Source organism: Microtus oregoni, unplaced genomic scaffold, assembly GCF_018167655.1.
Source record: "Microtus oregoni isolate MIOR12 unplaced genomic scaffold, Mior012 000013F_ref0000133, whole genome shotgun sequence".
NCBI classification, from domain to species: Eukaryota; Metazoa; Chordata; class Mammalia; order Rodentia; family Cricetidae; genus Microtus; species Microtus oregoni.
The window spans coordinates 36726371-36743102 of NW_024543072.1; the positions used below are offsets into that span (position 1 = coordinate 36726371).

The 16732-nt window shown below is 40.8% G+C and overlaps 1 protein-coding gene across 5 annotated transcripts in view; it reads left to right on the forward strand.

The window, feature by feature from the left end:
• Nucleotides 1-16342, forward strand: part of Dnm3 (dynamin 3) — a 467024-nt gene extending 450682 nt beyond the window's left edge. For 4 of the 5 annotated variants that reach the window (XM_041662390.1, XM_041662391.1, XM_041662392.1 and 1 more), the window contains one exon: nt 7196-12013. In XM_041662390.1, coding sequence (XP_041518324.1) covers nt 7196-7265 — 70 coding nt within the window. In that variant the 3' untranslated portion in view covers nt 7266-12013. Of the gene's footprint in view, nt 1-7195; nt 12014-16228 lie in introns of those variants that run through there. The other variant, XM_041662394.1, reaches the window with a different exon arrangement.
• Nucleotides 16343-16732: the final 390 nt, after the last annotated feature.

Sequence of the window (16732 nt, forward strand, 5' to 3'; positions counted from 1 at the left end):
CTTCCTCCAGACTACAAAAGCAGATTCTCCCTCTCCTGGAGCCCGAGGTGAGAGACGGGGTGAGGACCAGGGAAGGTTAGGGCAGAGGAGAAAGAGAGACAGGAAGGGTCTCTACTCTACCATTGATGGAAATGGGGTCTATGGAACAGAGTCGCAGGAGACCTCTTTCCAGAGAAGAGGGGGAGGGAGAGAGAAAAGAGGGAGTGTAAGGAAGAAGGAGACAGGAGAGGAAAGGAGGGGAAGATTCACTGGAAGGAATGTGATTTGACTTAACTCAATAGCCCTATGCTGTAAATCTCTGGAAAACCAGGTCCTACCTCTGTTTTCTCAGTGTCTGTTCTTGTATTTACTTCTCTCCATCTTCTTTAGCCCCTTCCTCTCCTCAGCTTACCTGTTGGTAATGATACAGGACAGAGGCCAACATAGAAAAAAACAATATCACAACTAGTCTTTTAAACATAGTTTCATACACTGAAACACCCTCTAAGCTCTCCAAGTTGTTTCATCACTTTGTTGGGATGTGAGGTAAACACAAGTCACGTGATGCTTGTAATAAAGGGTGGGAGATGCTTGCTTTTCTAAACAGTAGCACTCTTCCAGACCTTTCCTTTACAGACGCCTATTCCCATTCCTGGAACACCAGACCCTCAGACCCTCAACTTTTCCTATGCTCTAGAAGTCTCTCTCTCTCTCTCTCTCTCTCTCTCTCTCTCTCTCTCTCTCTAAGCCAGAACTCCAAGTGCCCCTTCCACTCTGCTAGCACTTACCTGCTGTTGTCACCACTAATCTGTCTCAGTCCTAACAAAAAAGCCTTCCAAACAGTGATGATATTTCTTTGCATATCTGTCAACATAGCGCCTTGTATATACACGGGGAAAGAAAGAATGCAAAATGAGTTGACCTGCAATGCTTACTCAAAATTTACTTTGGAGGATGGCCCCCATGCAGTGTAATATATATATATATATATTTGTTTGTTTTACATCCCAACCAGTTTGCCTACCACCCAGTCCACTCCTCCTCTGTTTCTGTTTAGGAAAGGGCAGGTCTTCCATGAGCAACAACAAAACATGGCATATTAAGTTGTGCTAAGACTAAGCACCTCCCTTTGTGTTAAGGTTGGGCAAGGCAACCCAGTGCAAGTAGGACCATGCAGTATATAAACCGATAAAAATACACTTTCTTTCAGTAAATCCCCTGAAATAATCTGAGTCAATGTTGTTGTAAAATCCTTTTCCTCATCTTCAACTGAGACAGACTTAATGGGAATGAGTCATCATTGAAAAGCTGGGTTGCTTTTTGTTGTTGTAGGCATATTGCATCAGATCTGCTAGGGAAACATAAATCAGATCTATAGAGCAGTCTAAATAAACTTTAACAAAGCACATTTTATTTCTATTTGCCTCAGAGACTAACTTATTGTCACCAAATATTGTATCAAATTTTCTCCTTATGCTCTCATTTCAAGTACCATAAATTGATTCTTACTTTCCTAGTGATAAATTTGTATACATATAAAATCAAGAGTTTATTCTGTTATTCTTTTTCTTTTCTTTTCTGGTTTTTGGGGGTTTTTTGGTTTGTTTTATTTTGTTTTCTGAGACAGGGTTTCCCTGTGTAACAGTACTAACTGTCCTGAAACTAGCTCTTGTAGAGCAGGCAGGCCTCGAACTCACAGTGATCCGCCTGCCTCTGCCTCCTGAGTGATAGGATATTCTGTCATTCTGACAGTAGACTATATGTCATCTCTTAGATGTAGTGAGTCATATTATCTTTAGATCCTTCAAATAGACACCAGGCTTTCTAGACTTTTCTCTACTTTCATCCATTACTACAAACTATTCTAGGACAACAATGAGCTTGGTGACATTCCTTAGGCCACAAAAGGCAACAAACCTGCTTTTGGATACCCAGCACCCACACTTACGGGGAAAAAATTTTGAAAATGGTATGTGTGTTGGAAATATGATTCCAGTGTTGGGAAAGAGGAGACAGGAAGGATCCCTGGCACTTACTGGCCAGCCCTTCTAGCTAAAGCCAGGAACTCCTTGTCTAAAAATTTAAGGTAAAAAGTGATTGAGGAAGACTCCAACATCAACCTCTGGCCTGCCTAAACACACACACACACACACACACACACACACTTGCACGCATGCACACACACCACCCCAAAGCTGATGAACAATGTAGTCTATCCTGGTGGAGTCTCCTTGAACCCATTAAGATTGGCCTCACATCATGAACACTCAAGGCCAGATAAGAGAAAGAAAGCCAGCTGGAATTAGACTTCTATTCTTAAAAGACAATAAAGTAAGAGAAGGAAACAAATGGTGGCTTCTCAACCTTATCAGTGAAGGCTTCTGCCCAAAATGCCACCCACCCTGCATGAGCATCGGACTTTCTTACAAAAACTGTCATTGTCCAAAATCCTGTAAACGGGCCATCCCTGCAGCCACAGCTTCAAGTCTTACATCTTTCCCTTTGATTTGAAAGCAGAAACATGGCTCTTCTATCATAACCATAAACCGCCCACACACAACACAGTGTTTCAATAAGTGTTAAATGATACAAGATGCTCCATTTCAATGTAATGGATTACTTAATGAAGCCCATCGCTTAACAAAGCAACTGAGGAATATTTGGTACAAAACAAATAAGTTTGCCCCAAACAAACTGTCTTGTGAGGTAAACGACTTCGGAAATGGGAATGGTTGGGAATCAGACCAGTGAAACAGATTTAAACAGTAAACCTTATATACCTTCTTGGTGCTGAAGTTGGCACACGTCTTAGAATTTGTCTGAAGTTTTTCCTAGCAGTGTTTTACAATACAGTCTGCTTTTCTTATTGTTTTAGAAATAGAATAATATTCATTTCTTTCAAAAGAGTAAGTGGGTCAAGGCTCTTCAGGATTTTTAATTGCACATATTGCACATATATGGATTTCTTTCATATAAAACTAGGTATATTTCAAAGATGTCTAAATCGTTCGGAAGGCCTGTAGTGGTATCTTATCCTTCCATTTTTTTCTTCTGTCGTTAATTCACCACACTACTATGCCTTTTTTTTTTTTTTCAGTTACTGGCCCCAGGGACATCCTTAATGAGCTCACAAGTAAACAGGTTTTCCTAATTTATTCATTTGGGGGGAAAAAAAAGCAAACTTACTATGAACCAAGCCAAAGATCATGCTAAATTCTGGGTGTATGGTAGACAAAATGAATAGCAGACCTGACAGCTAGCAAAAAGTTGTATCTTCCTAGTCTTCTCTCTGCCACTGCCCACCACTGTTCACTGCTACCCTCACCCCAAGCCCAGTGCAAGGCTGACGAGATTAATGAGAATCTGCTCTGCCATCAAAATCTTCAGTTTTCTTTCTACTCTCCATTCCCTCCATCAAACTCTTCCCTCTAATGCGCATAATTTGAGTCCCCTTTGGTCGTTAATCCTTTACCACTGGCAAACTCTCTGTGTGGTCTTCCAGATCACCGTTGCCCTTGCTGTAACCACATCGTCACAGTTTCAAGCCTATCAGAGTGTACACTCGGGTGCCGAGCTCCAGAAGCCCAACCCCGCTGTTCCATATTTAAAATGCAGTGCTACCGTGAAGACCTCATGCACGTTTGTCTCAGTTCACTTGCCCTGCCTCTCAAGAGTAGATTCCAAGCCTCTGAATGGCAGTCTGCTCCACATAGTAACTGATGAACGATGCACAAATGTATGAATAAACTTTGCTATATTCTCTGACTGAGTTACAAACGGGAAAAAAAAGCCTACAGACAGTCCATAAGAAATAAAACCCACATAATTGAGCAATTATAGCTATACTTGATGTATTTTTTAACTTCTGCTCTAGAATTTTTTCTATGTGAACATATTGTCTCAAATACAAGCCTCTAACACCAACGTGTTATACACATGACCTCATGGGACCTGCTCACCTTGACCTAGCTAGGACTCCAACCTCAATGGCTATCTTGTTTAGAGCACTTTTCAGTTACTCACGCATCTGTCTATAGTTCAGCAAATATGTATTCATTGCTCCTGAATCTCAGTGTACTCAATGCTTAATATACACAGTGAAACAGCATGTGCAATCTCTATTCTCCAGGAACTTTAAATGTATTGAGAGTTCAGGCAGTAAAGTGCTGGCAAGTGACATATAAGACAAGAACAAAAGGATCAGGAGATCTCAGCTGCATTCCTTTCTCTCTGGGTTACAAGCCTTTGTCTAACCTATCATGTTTGCATACAACAATCCAATCTGCTCTTCTGTATTCCGAGTCTCACTGAATTCATAGCCTGACATCTCCTAAACCAGCGTAGTATTACACCCCAGCAGGGTCTTCATCCCTCAAGTCTCAATTCTGGCTCTCAGCTCCCATATTTCATAACTGTTTAGTTACTAAAAATACATCTCCATTGGTTGTTATTTGTCAAACTTCTTAGAGATAGGATGCCATTGTTTTGGGCTTTTGTTTGTTTGTTTTCTAGTTATACTTTTTTGTTTGTTTTGTTTTCCAAGACAGGGTTTCTCTGTGTAGCTTTGGAGCCTGTCTTGGAACTTGCTCTGTAGACCAGGCTGGCCTCGAACCCACAGAGATCGGCCACCGTCTGCCTCCCAAATGCTGGGATTAAAGCCGTGCACCACCACTGCCTGGCCAATGCTACTGTTTAGTACTATTCCAAACACTAAATTACTGAATAATAAAATAGCTCATAGGAAGAATCTCCAATTTTCAGTCCTACACACACACACACACAATATGGGAGGGGGAGATAGCACAGTGGTTGAGAACACATACCGCTCTTCCACAGGACCCAAGTTTTGTTCCTAATGTAACTCACAACTGATGAAACTTCAGCTCTGAGAAATTCAACACCTTCTTCTGGCCTCTGCAGGTACCTACGTTCATAAGTGTACATACACACACACACAATTTAAAACCATACAACCTAAAAAACAAATTGGAAAATATGTATGCTACTGCCACTATTAATAAACACTGTTTCTATGTGATGAGACCAATGGATGATATAACATCAGGTGTTATTAACTTCCAGGGTAATTTTTCTATTTATCCAGCTCTCCAATACTCACTAAGTGGATGGTAAGCTGTGGGCCAGGCACTTCGGGTATACTGAGGTGAATAACCAGTAAAGATGGAAATGTGACCCTAGTCAGAATCTAGTGTGATGACTCACCACACTGTCACTGGAGCAAGTGGAAGGGGAAAGTAGGTCAGAGAGGGCCTCCTTCCCTGAGAAGAGTCTAGAAAGATGAACAAACAGTCAGTGTGAACAAAAGTACATATAACACCACACTAAACACGGCCTGACACTCGTCGGACCTGTGACCTCCCCATCAAAAGAGAAACTGGTACAGGTTCAAGACTTGGGATATAAGCTCAAAAAATACGGATGATGGCCATCTCAAACATGGGAGAATATACTAACAAAAGGGAAATTGTTTTTGCATAATCGTAAGAAAATTGCTTTTTCCCAATGGAGAATTGCCAAACAGTTCCGGTGGTCATAGAAGCCTTTCTGCAAAAGGTCTTGTTCACTGCACAGCTACCATCAGTTATGCTTGTTCCTCTGCCAATAGGTATCTCTATGCATCCTTTTAAAAATCTAGTTACTGCTGAAGAGTAAAACTAGCACAGGACATTAAATTAGAATGTACTGGTGTTTCCTAGCCAATTTTTAGGTATAGGAGGAAAAGGGGACTGTCCATGACTTCATGCTAAGTAGTCAATAGTCTCACTATTAAATCAACAATATCCCTTCTGCTCTGCTTTCCCCTGGGCTTTGACTTTTATCTTATAGCTTGTGAGGTGTGGTGTGTGTGTGTGTGTGTGTGTGTGTGTGTGTGTGTGTTACTCAACTGAGAGATGACAGTTTTCAAGGTCAGGACCTTCACAAATGTCAGGACCAGCTCTAACCACCAGGAAACAGGGTGTGGTTTTGAGGCACCCCATCATTTTTTTTCAACTTTTCCAACAGTGGGGTTTCACCCCAGAAAACAGGTATCCAATCAATCAATTGAGTGCTTCCAGTTCAGAAACATGACTGCAATTCTAAAAATAGTCTTTTGAAAAAAAATCTCAGCTGGGAAGATCAGTCAAAAAAAATTCCACTTAGGTCAAGTGTTGAATTAGAGAAATATAAAACACTATTCCAAAGTATATAGTATATAGTATTATATAAGTATATAGTACACACAGAGAAAACTCATTAGCACACTTGCAACATAAATGTGTTCAAAGAATAAATAATATGACTTGATAGTGTTGAACTTCTGAAGTACAATAACATTTAATCACGTGGATGGCTTTCAGAAACGCCATGGCCAACCAGATATTGGCTAATACCACTACAAATCTTGATGAGCCCTGGAAAACTCCAAATAGAGCTGTCACTCATGTAGCTTACATGGGTGCTCACACCTAGCCTGTTCATAACCACTGCAGAAAAGAAAAAAAAAGCCTTGATTTCCGATTTTCTATGGTCCGAATTAGATGCAAAATAGAGAAAAATTAGGGAAAGCCACTGCTAAGAGCAGTGAGAAGTGGTAACTAACTTCCTGGCAGAGACCAAGACTCAAAACCATTGTTGACACTTAACACGCCTCATTAGTTCCTGGAGCAGGCACACCTCAGCACAGTTCACCCTCTGGAACAGTGGTTCTTAGCCTTCAATACCAGAACCCTTTGATATAGTTCCTCATGTTGTAGTGACCCCTCGCCAAACATAAAATTATTTTTGTTGTGACTTCACAACTGTTATTTTGCCACTGTTATAAATCATGATGTAAATATTTTTGGAGATAGAGATTTGCCAAAGGGGTTGTGACCCAGTTTGAGAACCACTGCTCTGTAACTATTGTTCTCAACTGTCTGAGATCTGTGCAGTATGTTCCACGGTGGCTTTCAAATTATTCCATATTTGTATTAGTATTGGGAGAAATCTCTTTGGTTTTAATAAATATTTGCATAATGAAAAATAAACAATATCCATTGAAAGTTAGGATAGCTGGAGGACTCAAAGGTGACAATCTTAGGATCGCTGCAGAGGGGGACTACTCCTCTTGACCTGAATTGCATGCGCATGCACACCATGGCTCTTTGTCAGTGTCCTGAAAGAACGGTTCTGCTATTATACCTGTTTCTTTACCTGTCTCTTTCTCTTTTTCTAGCCGGAGGCCACCCCCATCGCCAACTCGCCCCACTATAATCCGTCCACTAGAATCCTCACTGTTAGACTAAATGGAGTGTCTGGCATGGCAATTAATCACTAACGATTTCTGCAAAAGCAACATATTCTGTAAGCTTTGCGGTCAACCATGAGTACGCGCATGTGTGGACATCCATAGGCAAGTAGCCAGTTTTACTAATGTACCCATCACCCATCTTCATTGCTCATGGTATGGCAGACCTTTGGGGTTTGACGTGAAGAACTGCTAGCCTGTAGAAAGACTTAACATGTTAACTGTTAACCTTAACTGACCGAGGTAGTTTTGTATAGCAGCCCTATACTTTGGTACCATTTGTCTACTCAACATATGTCTGAAGAGTTTTCTCAGATCTCTACAGAGCAGTTATACCAATTCTTAACAAACGTAAGAATGAGCTTTGAGCCGCACAAGTTTCTCCCCACATTCTGTTTAGGATGGCAGAGACTCTATTGTCTGATATTAATGCCACTACCTACTCCACAATCACCTATTTAGAATTCTTCTCCTTATTTCATAAGACTGCTAGGAGGCGAGGTTTTAAAATTAGGGCTACTGAAGGTGGAAGCTTTTCAGGAGCTTGAGGCAGTCAGCAGAGGGAATGCCTGCAGGGTTTGCTCTAGGGAGCTCCTCCCAGAACCAGTGGACTGTGCTTCGTGCTAGAAGCTCAAGCAGCAGCGAAGCAATGCCTGGGTTTTTTGGTAAGAACCAAAAATAAGTCAATCTATTTGGCTACTTTCAGAGTTCAAGGAAGAAGCAAAAATATCATCTTTCTAAAAGTGTCTAGGGAAACATAATTTATTATCTTATGTATTTACTTCTTAATAGACTCTAATGAAGGAAGGCTGACATTAAAAATATTTAATTTTACAGTTGATTTTTTTGACATGGGTAACTAACTCCATTTAGTTTTTATGATTATTGTTTTGACTGGAGCAAAGTTAAATGTAAGTTAATACATGATTCCTATGGTTTACATATAAATGAGTATGCAAGGATCCCTTTAAAACAACTTTAATGTCTCTACCCATTCCAGCCTCTCTTAACTCCTGCAGCGTAATGACACAGTTGCATGAAAGTATCACCCCTGGTATGGAAACTCAGGGATACCATGGTTTAAGAGCACAGCTCACATGTTTACAGATGCCCTGCTCCAACTTGCTCCCCAAAATGCCTTTGCAATATTGATCTGCAGAACAAATTTTAAATGGACAGGATTTCTAAAACTTACAAGAGCAGTCTAGCCCAGAGGCTAATAGTTTAGCCTTGAGGCTAAGTTTTGAACTACCTACATATGGCCAGATGATTCACATGTAGGAAACAGCTAGAAGCCAACTGGGATGCTGTCAGCTAACTGCTCCCAGACAGCCGAATGAGCATCCACTAAATTGTGCGTCCCATGACATTATTCCTTAGTCACAGAAGTAAATCAGGTTTTACTAACTGTGGTGTCTCCCTTTGAAAGCAGCAAACATGATTTGTATGTGAACTTCATTTTAATTTCCTGTGTAGTTTCTAGCCAAAGCAGGTAGCCCTAAAGTATGACATAAAAACTTTTAACCATTATTTTAAAAAGAAAATAATTCCAAGTTAAATGGCACTGCGTTGAACTTATTCTAATGGGCTATATTCCACTTATATTTGGCATACAAAAGGGACATAATATCATCACTCCTCACTTCTGTCATATTTCCCATTGGAAAATAAATCTCCGTGAATGGAACTCATATACAAGATGCATATTGTCTTTGAAAAAGGTGACCCAGCTAAATGGAAAAACATTAAGCAAACCTTCATAATCAGACAAAGCTCCCTCCTCTTAGGATTTGCTCTGCTTCTTCCTTTGAGTTCTCTAAAATAAGCAACTAACAAATCACATGCTTCAGGGTTTGGCTGTGTACTTACTGTGGTTTTGCATCTTGCTGTCTTTCAAAATTTTCCTTCTGTCAGAGGAAAGTATTGCAGAAAACCGCTGGTGTAGTCTCAGATCAGCACAAACCGATGGCAAGGCAAACTGGGGATTTGTCTCTCCAAGTTTCTTCCCACTGATCTTAGACGGTCATAGCAATGGCATTTGTCAACTTTGGCTTTTGCTTCTTGATCCACAGATGCCCTGTCCCAAATGTCTTTATTTGTCTGGACAGTTTTGGTCTCTTTGCTACTGTGTTATATCTGGTGGCACCAAGCACTCCCCAGTCCACCCCACCCCCAGAATTTCAGCAATGCACTCCAGAATATTTTCTGTTTGGAGGGTTTTCATCCTGCTAAGAGGAGACAGCAGTGTGAGTGGAGCCTGACGTTCTAGTGTGTGCAGAGTTTGCGGAGTGGCGGTGCACATCAGGCCTTAAGATGGGAATGTAAGACTGAAGGGCCTTTCAGTTCCCATCCCATTTCTCATCTCCTGACTGATGCTTCTGATGTCAGCACAATAGATGTTGCTCTATCTTGTCTAGCATCATCATCGTAATAATCCCAGTGTTTTTAGGATTTGAAAAAAATTAACTGTACTCGTTTGATAAGTAAATGCAGTTTTACTGTCACATGCTAAATTCTGCATGCATGTTGTCTAACTGGAATAGCCATTTACTCAATTGTGGATGGACTATGAAATAGTATTGATTTAGAACAGATACATTCTCAAAAATCATCTAACAAATTGCTTTTAGATGTGTTTATAGCATATAGAAGAGCAGTAGGGTCTCTTCATCCGCAATTCCGCTGTTCATGCAGATACATACTCATTCTATCCAAAAGCATAATAAACAATTCATGTGATATAAGCACTCTGAATTTAGAATTAAGTAGCTACATAGATTAATCTGTGATTTCTAGACTGTAGTCATAACTCTAAAATACAAAATGGGACCTGATACCAGTATATGATGAGTGTCGATGTTTTCTCTGTACTCATTTTCTCTGCATGTCCCCAGCAATCCACTACATACATAGGAAACATGTATCTGTGTCCTTTTTGAGTAAGTAGGTTCAAAAGCACTTGCAGAAGTGCCATTAAGCATGAATGTCTTAACATGTGCATTATATATATATATATGTATGAGCATAAATATCAGTATAAATCTGTGCTCAGTATGTAAGAATATGAATATATTTTTTAACTGTGCTAATGTATGATCTATGTTGGGAAGATCTGCCATAACTTGTGATTACAGTAGTTCATTTCTCATAACATACATGAGATACACAAGATTTTATAACTCATACTGTATATATCCTGAGGGACACAAAGCTTATGATAACCATGATAAGGTAGAGTAATGTCTATAGTCATTAGTATTGAAACCCACAGCACTGCTGCCTAAAGGAATTACCCTTTAGCGATACTCTGCTAAAAAGGATGAGGTTTGGAAGCTTTTCTCTAAACTCCGATATTTGAGGGTTGTTGAGCTGACTCTTAAGAAGCTAAGTTGAGCCGGGCGGTGGTGGCGCACGCCTTTAATCCCAGCACTTGGGAGGCAGAGGCAGGTGGATCTCTGTGAGTTTGAGACCAGCCTGGTCTACAAGAGCTAGTTCCAGGACAGGCTCCAAAACCACAGAGAAACCCTGTCTCGAAAAACCAAAAAAAAAAAAAAAAAGAAGAAGAAGCTAAGTTGATCTGTATGCTCATTTGTTCTCTGCAGTAAAAGTAAAATGAAAGGAATGTATCTTTCCGAGCAAAACTGTCACACATGCAGGGAACAGGTTGCTTAATTCCTTGGAGGCATGCTAGCTACTCTTTCAGGTGAACCTTTTGCATTTGGAAAACTGTAGAATAACTTTAAATCAATGGGGATCCCCGTAAGATGGAGAATAAAGCTTAAACAGATCTCCAAACTATCATAGTTCAGTGAGAGAAGATTGTGTATAAGACTCAAGTCATGAGTTTTATGTCATTTCGTCGAGGACTACTAGCTGTGAACTCAGAGTTCCTGTGAATGAAGCCAATTTTAGAGAAACAATGGATAATTCATCAGATCATTTAGGCTTTCCTAAAGAACTCAATTTGTCTTTCAAAAAATGGGCTGTCTGTCTAGCAGATACGTTTAAATTTGTGGTGCTCTGTATGTGAAACTTTAATGATGTTTTTGAAGTATATATAGTGTATGCATTGTTAGTTGTGTATATATAAATACATGTAAAAATATTTGTGTGTGTGAGAGCAAGAGACGAGAACCTCAGAGAATCTCCTGTTTAAGGTCTGTTCGTGCTGGTGTCCTGGAGTGACTTCGCATTCCTCTGGTCAAGGGCTTCACATGTGACTCCGCTCAAGGCATGACTTCTTGTTGCCTTTACCTTTAAATTCCCCAAACTTTACTCATAATATTTTCAAATTATACAAAAAGTACCCCACTGTCTTTTATTGACTGCTGCCAATCTGTGGAAATCATTTCTCAGAAACCCTAGCACTCTGACCTTGGGTGTTTGAGTCCATATACACTGCTTTTGTTTCATAGACTTGTATGTATTCCTCTTCTCTCCCTGTTCTGAGTCAAATTTCTTTTTTTGCTTTTTTAGGAATCATGAGTATGTAGTAGTCAAATATTGTCTTCCCCGTCTATTCTTTAATTAACATGAGCCAAAATACTTTTCACTGTTTCTCTCTCTCTCTCTCTCTCTCTCTTTTGGCACTTTTGGAATTTCTTAATGCTGGATTAATATGGATTCTGTGAATGGGATTTTTGAAGCAAATTCCTAAAGCCTGTATCATCCTTGAAGGTCATGTACCTATTGTGAAAATGTGAAACTGTATTTCAAACCTGAAATAAATTATTACCTTTGAAGGAATCCCCAATTCCTCATTCTTGTATACATTTGAGCCTATGCATTTCGGAAACACCTGCAAGTAAATTCCTATTGCCCCTTTGCTCAGATTCGTCCAACATTACTAAAGTGGAGAGTGATAGGGTTTTTGCATTTCTGTCCTTAAGAGAAGGAGATTTCTAGAGCAGATCAGGTAAATCAAAGGAAGGGGGGGGGGGGTGACACTTCCTACTGATTTGAAATAATAGGTTGTAGGATTCTAGCCTCAGACAGCACCCCAGTATAACCTTTGCCAAGAAGCCATGTGACCGTTTGCTCCTGGAAAAGAAGTCTTTGCGGGAAAAACCAGGAAGTAGGAGGAAGGATAGCTTATTTTCATGTTAGGTCAACAGAAGACAAACACTGAGAACCTGGCTAGTGTGTGTTACCTGCTCGCGGGGCAGTGAACCTGCAATGTGTCCAGTAAGAAGAAAAGATAAGTGCTCAGTAGGTACAGACAATCCTTTTCCTAATTGTGTTTCCAGATAATAAACACTCTTGGTTACTAGCTCTGATGGTAGCTCCCTAACCATGTATGGTTCTAGGCTGTGCCACCAAAGTGAAGACAATAAGGGTTTAACTTGCCAGGCACGAGCAGGATTATATAATCATAGGAGAGAGAGCTGGACAGATTGCTCTTCTCAGATGCAATTTCCTTCTCGATCCATTTCCCACAAATGGAGAAGCCATGCCTTCAATGGACGGAGCCTACTGGGGGAGATTGTGGGTAGGAACCAGGCTAGTCACTTGTGTTTGGTTTTAAGCACACTATTTTAATGTATGCTAATAATATTTGGAATAACTTCTAAAAACCCAAAGAACAGTATTGTCACTCTTTGGCACCTTTCCATTTGTATTTTCAAAGCAATTCTGTCATCATTGTAAATCTCTGCTTGATTTGTTCTCAAGATTCCCATCTTTCTGCCGCAACCTTTTAATTGCACTTTGAGAAACACATCTAGCATCTGGTCTCATGAGACTCAACCTGACTCCACCCACATTCTTCTCCCAACTCTTGATACTGTCACACAATGGGTTGTTTATTGGTGCTGGAGTGACATAGGAATTAGAATATATGCAAGAGATATGGACTAAAATTACTGACTTAATTCAAAGCCTCCCAAAGCGCCTCTCCTGAGCTTGTAATAAAGCTCGTACGCAGACACTAAGAGTGATTTTAACGGTATACTTTGGGAGATGGCAGCTACAATGTAAATGGCTTTTACTGAAAGAAAATAAATAAGATTACACTGATTCTTGGAGTGATAGTGTCCACAAGCTTCTCCGACTTCCTTGATCAGAAAAGCTTCATTCGTGCACCGTCCCACAGAACTAGTGTTCTAAGTCACCTGCTTCAGGAAACAGCACTTTGGGGACACTAGGCACAAGGCAAAGCCATTGGATGTGGTGATTACTTTACAGTTACTGACACCAACAAAAAGTTGTGTGATGAGTTCAAGCGCCAGAGCAAGGTGAAGTCCCAGCTCAGGACGGACATCCGGAAGCACTGGCAGCTTTGTGCCAATGGTGCCTGAGCTTCTTGGAGGCAGATCCCGAAAGACAAGGTGCATGGAAACAGAAGAGGTGCGCACGGGCACCGATTCTTACCAAACTTGGGTGGAAACTCGTCATTTCCTACCTTACTTTCTCTCCTCCCCTTTCCGCGGGGGGGGGGGGGGGGGAGACTGCGTTGACTAATTTCATTATACTTATGAGGTTATGGTGAATGAAGAAGCCAGCTATTTAAAGTTAAACTTCCCCAGAGAAGATGTGAGGACACCCCATTCCTGTTGCCTTTCTTTCCTCACTTCCCCATGATTCCGGCTTACTCATCTGTGGTGGGATGCTAAGCTATCTAAAAGATGGGCAAAGCAAGCAAGCAGAGTTTGTTTGGTGAGATTCCACAGACTAGAGAGAGCAGAGAAAGAAAACCCTCCAAGAGTTCATCCCAGGGCGAGGGCACCACCAGCTTAAATTGTAGCAGTGGGGCAGAGCTGAGAGGGTTTCATCCGTTCTTACCAATATTTTTTAATGACGTTTTCCTCTCTTTTTCTTTGAATTTGGAAAAACGTATCTGTGAAGTTATTTTTCTGAACATTTAATAAAATATAACCTGCATATATAATCTCAACTACATTATATGGGTCTGCGAATATAGTTATTGAGCTCTGAAATTTGTTAATTCAGTACTCCAGGACTTTTGGTAGTCTTTCCATGTAAACCACACATGTTCAGCACTTGCCTTCAAACACTCTATAAATATAGAATTCTGAAAAGGGAATAGCCAAAAAAAAAACAAAAAACAAAAAAAAAAAAACCAAAAAAAAAAACCTGTCATAATCCATGGCCGAACTAACAGATCCAGTGACGCTGTTATTATCAGTGGTGCTTTCCTGACAGCAACAGGAACGTTTGATACGGGGTAAGTGAGGATGAAAAGAAAGGAGCTGCTGAGGGAATGTCACCATGATGTCTAAAGCAAATTTTCTTGCTGCCAGTGAAATCTGTTTTCGGGCATAATATGTCTGATCCTGTTTCTGGGTTGGAACACCAAACTGGCTCCCATGGGAAGGTGTTCTTGGCATCTGCTCGCAGAATGTCTCTTCAACACTGTGGACTTGCTGTTAGGTTTAATGGCTCACCTCCCCACCATGCTGAGGTAATTAGAGTGTTCTACAGCCCCTTCAGAACTCAAAAATAGTTCGTTTGCTGGGCAGGTGATAAATCTCATTCAGCCTGACAGAAATGCAATTACACTTTCGTCATGAAAACACCAGGGACACCATTACCGAGATCTCTCAAAGCCCAAGGCTTGCAGGCCCCCCACAGTTGGTAGGTCAGGGACTAAGAACAAGTTTTTCATCATTTAAAGAGATGGGAGACCTCCTTAACGTAGCCAGATTAAATTGGACTGGAGAAAAATTGGTTCAGGACTTTGGGAAAGGTAACCACTCCTCAAGAAAAAGTCCCCTCAGTTTGGTTCCATTAACATCTCAAAAAGATTTCAAAAAAGAGCAAAAGGAAGCATTTGGGGCTTTGCTTTTTATAGACCCAACTGTCATCTTAGCAAGAAGGAGGTACATTGCGGGATATCTGGCCAGGTAGTTCAAGGTGAAGTCCCACAGAGGGACGGGTTTGAGATGATCTCACAGGCCCACAAGAGTCAGTTCACAGTGACTTGGTTAGAAAGAGGGAATTGAAGTGCAGACTTCTGCTGGAACCCACTGGGCGGTCCTTCTTTGTCCTGTCCTTTGTCTGCTACAAAGCTGTCCCTTGCAACATAGAGGTTTCTATATCCCCTGGAGCTGGAAATCATCTCAAATTCTAGTGGCTTATGTCAGGCAGCAACACAACTCTGGACCCCGACTCCCCAACTCATGGGAAGTGAGGCAGGCTAGGAATCTAGAGAAGTATCCAGAAAACCAGAGTGTGTATACCCTGGACTTGCTTCCCAATAAATCAGGATTTTCACTGTTCCTTGCTCTAAGACAGAGGGAATTCACACAAATTCTGGGACCACCAAGAACCAGCCTAGGCCTACTATGTTTCCTAGACTCACCCTAGGCTGCCATACTGCACAACCTCAGATTCTCAGTTACAAATTCCTAACTGTAAATTAGCTCCCAAGCTGTGCTGGGATGATGTTGCTCATTTGATCTTGAGACCTATAAATTTCCTCACTTTGAAAAATATTTCACTAGTCAGGTGCCAGCGGAAGGCCTGAGGGAGTGAACTGATTTCAGTCAACAGAACCCTATAGCACTTCCTGTCCACCATTTACATCTTCAGAAATAACTCGGGGGAGTCATAAAATTAGGGTTAGAAATCAAGTATGCCGTCTAAAAGATATATTTAATACTGATCCTAATACACCTAAGTTTGATGGCAAGGATTTAGAATGCTACAGTCTAACAGAGTAACATTTTTGAACGGGCACAAATGCCGTAGCATGCTGCTAGTGCCTTGGGAGAATCCGGATTGCTGCTAGCTTTGCTGTGCGGTGTGCTCTCATGTCTCCTGCATGACTGTCTGGTCTCTTGCTTTATTTGGGTTTTTGTTTATTTGTTTATTCTTTTGTTTGAATTAGACTTTTGTGGAATATTTTTGCATGCCATTATTTGGATTTATTTTATAATTTAAACATTGTCTTCTCCCTCTACATGTTTTTCCTTTTTTATTATTTTGTTTTGTTTTTACTAGGCGACCCCCTCCTGCAGTTCCAGGCCGACCTTCCTAAGCCCATCCCCCCACCCCATCATCCTTCTGTTTCCAGCAATGTGTCTACCCATGGTGTTTAAGGTCTTTTGTTTGCACTATGTTATATGTACATAAAACTTTTATTTTTGATCTGTGTCTTTAATTAAAAAATAAAGTTTATTCTATATAAAATTTTACATGTGTTCATTTCTTTTCCTGTAGAAAAATAACCCAAATTAAAATAATTCATATAAGTTAATGCCAAGTAAGGTGAAAATGCATTTATCTAGATTTTTTTTTAAGAAGGGGAAATAGATTTTGTGGCAGACTTGGGGCAGGTGGGATGGGAACAGGAGGGATCAGGTGGGGAGGGAGGGATGCCAGGAAAGAGTACTGGGAGAAATGACTGCAACTGGGGGCATCTGAGTGGCGATACAGAGACCCAGTGCAGTGGAAACTCCCTGGAATTTACAGGAGTGGACCTAATGAAGCCTCCTAGCAATGGGG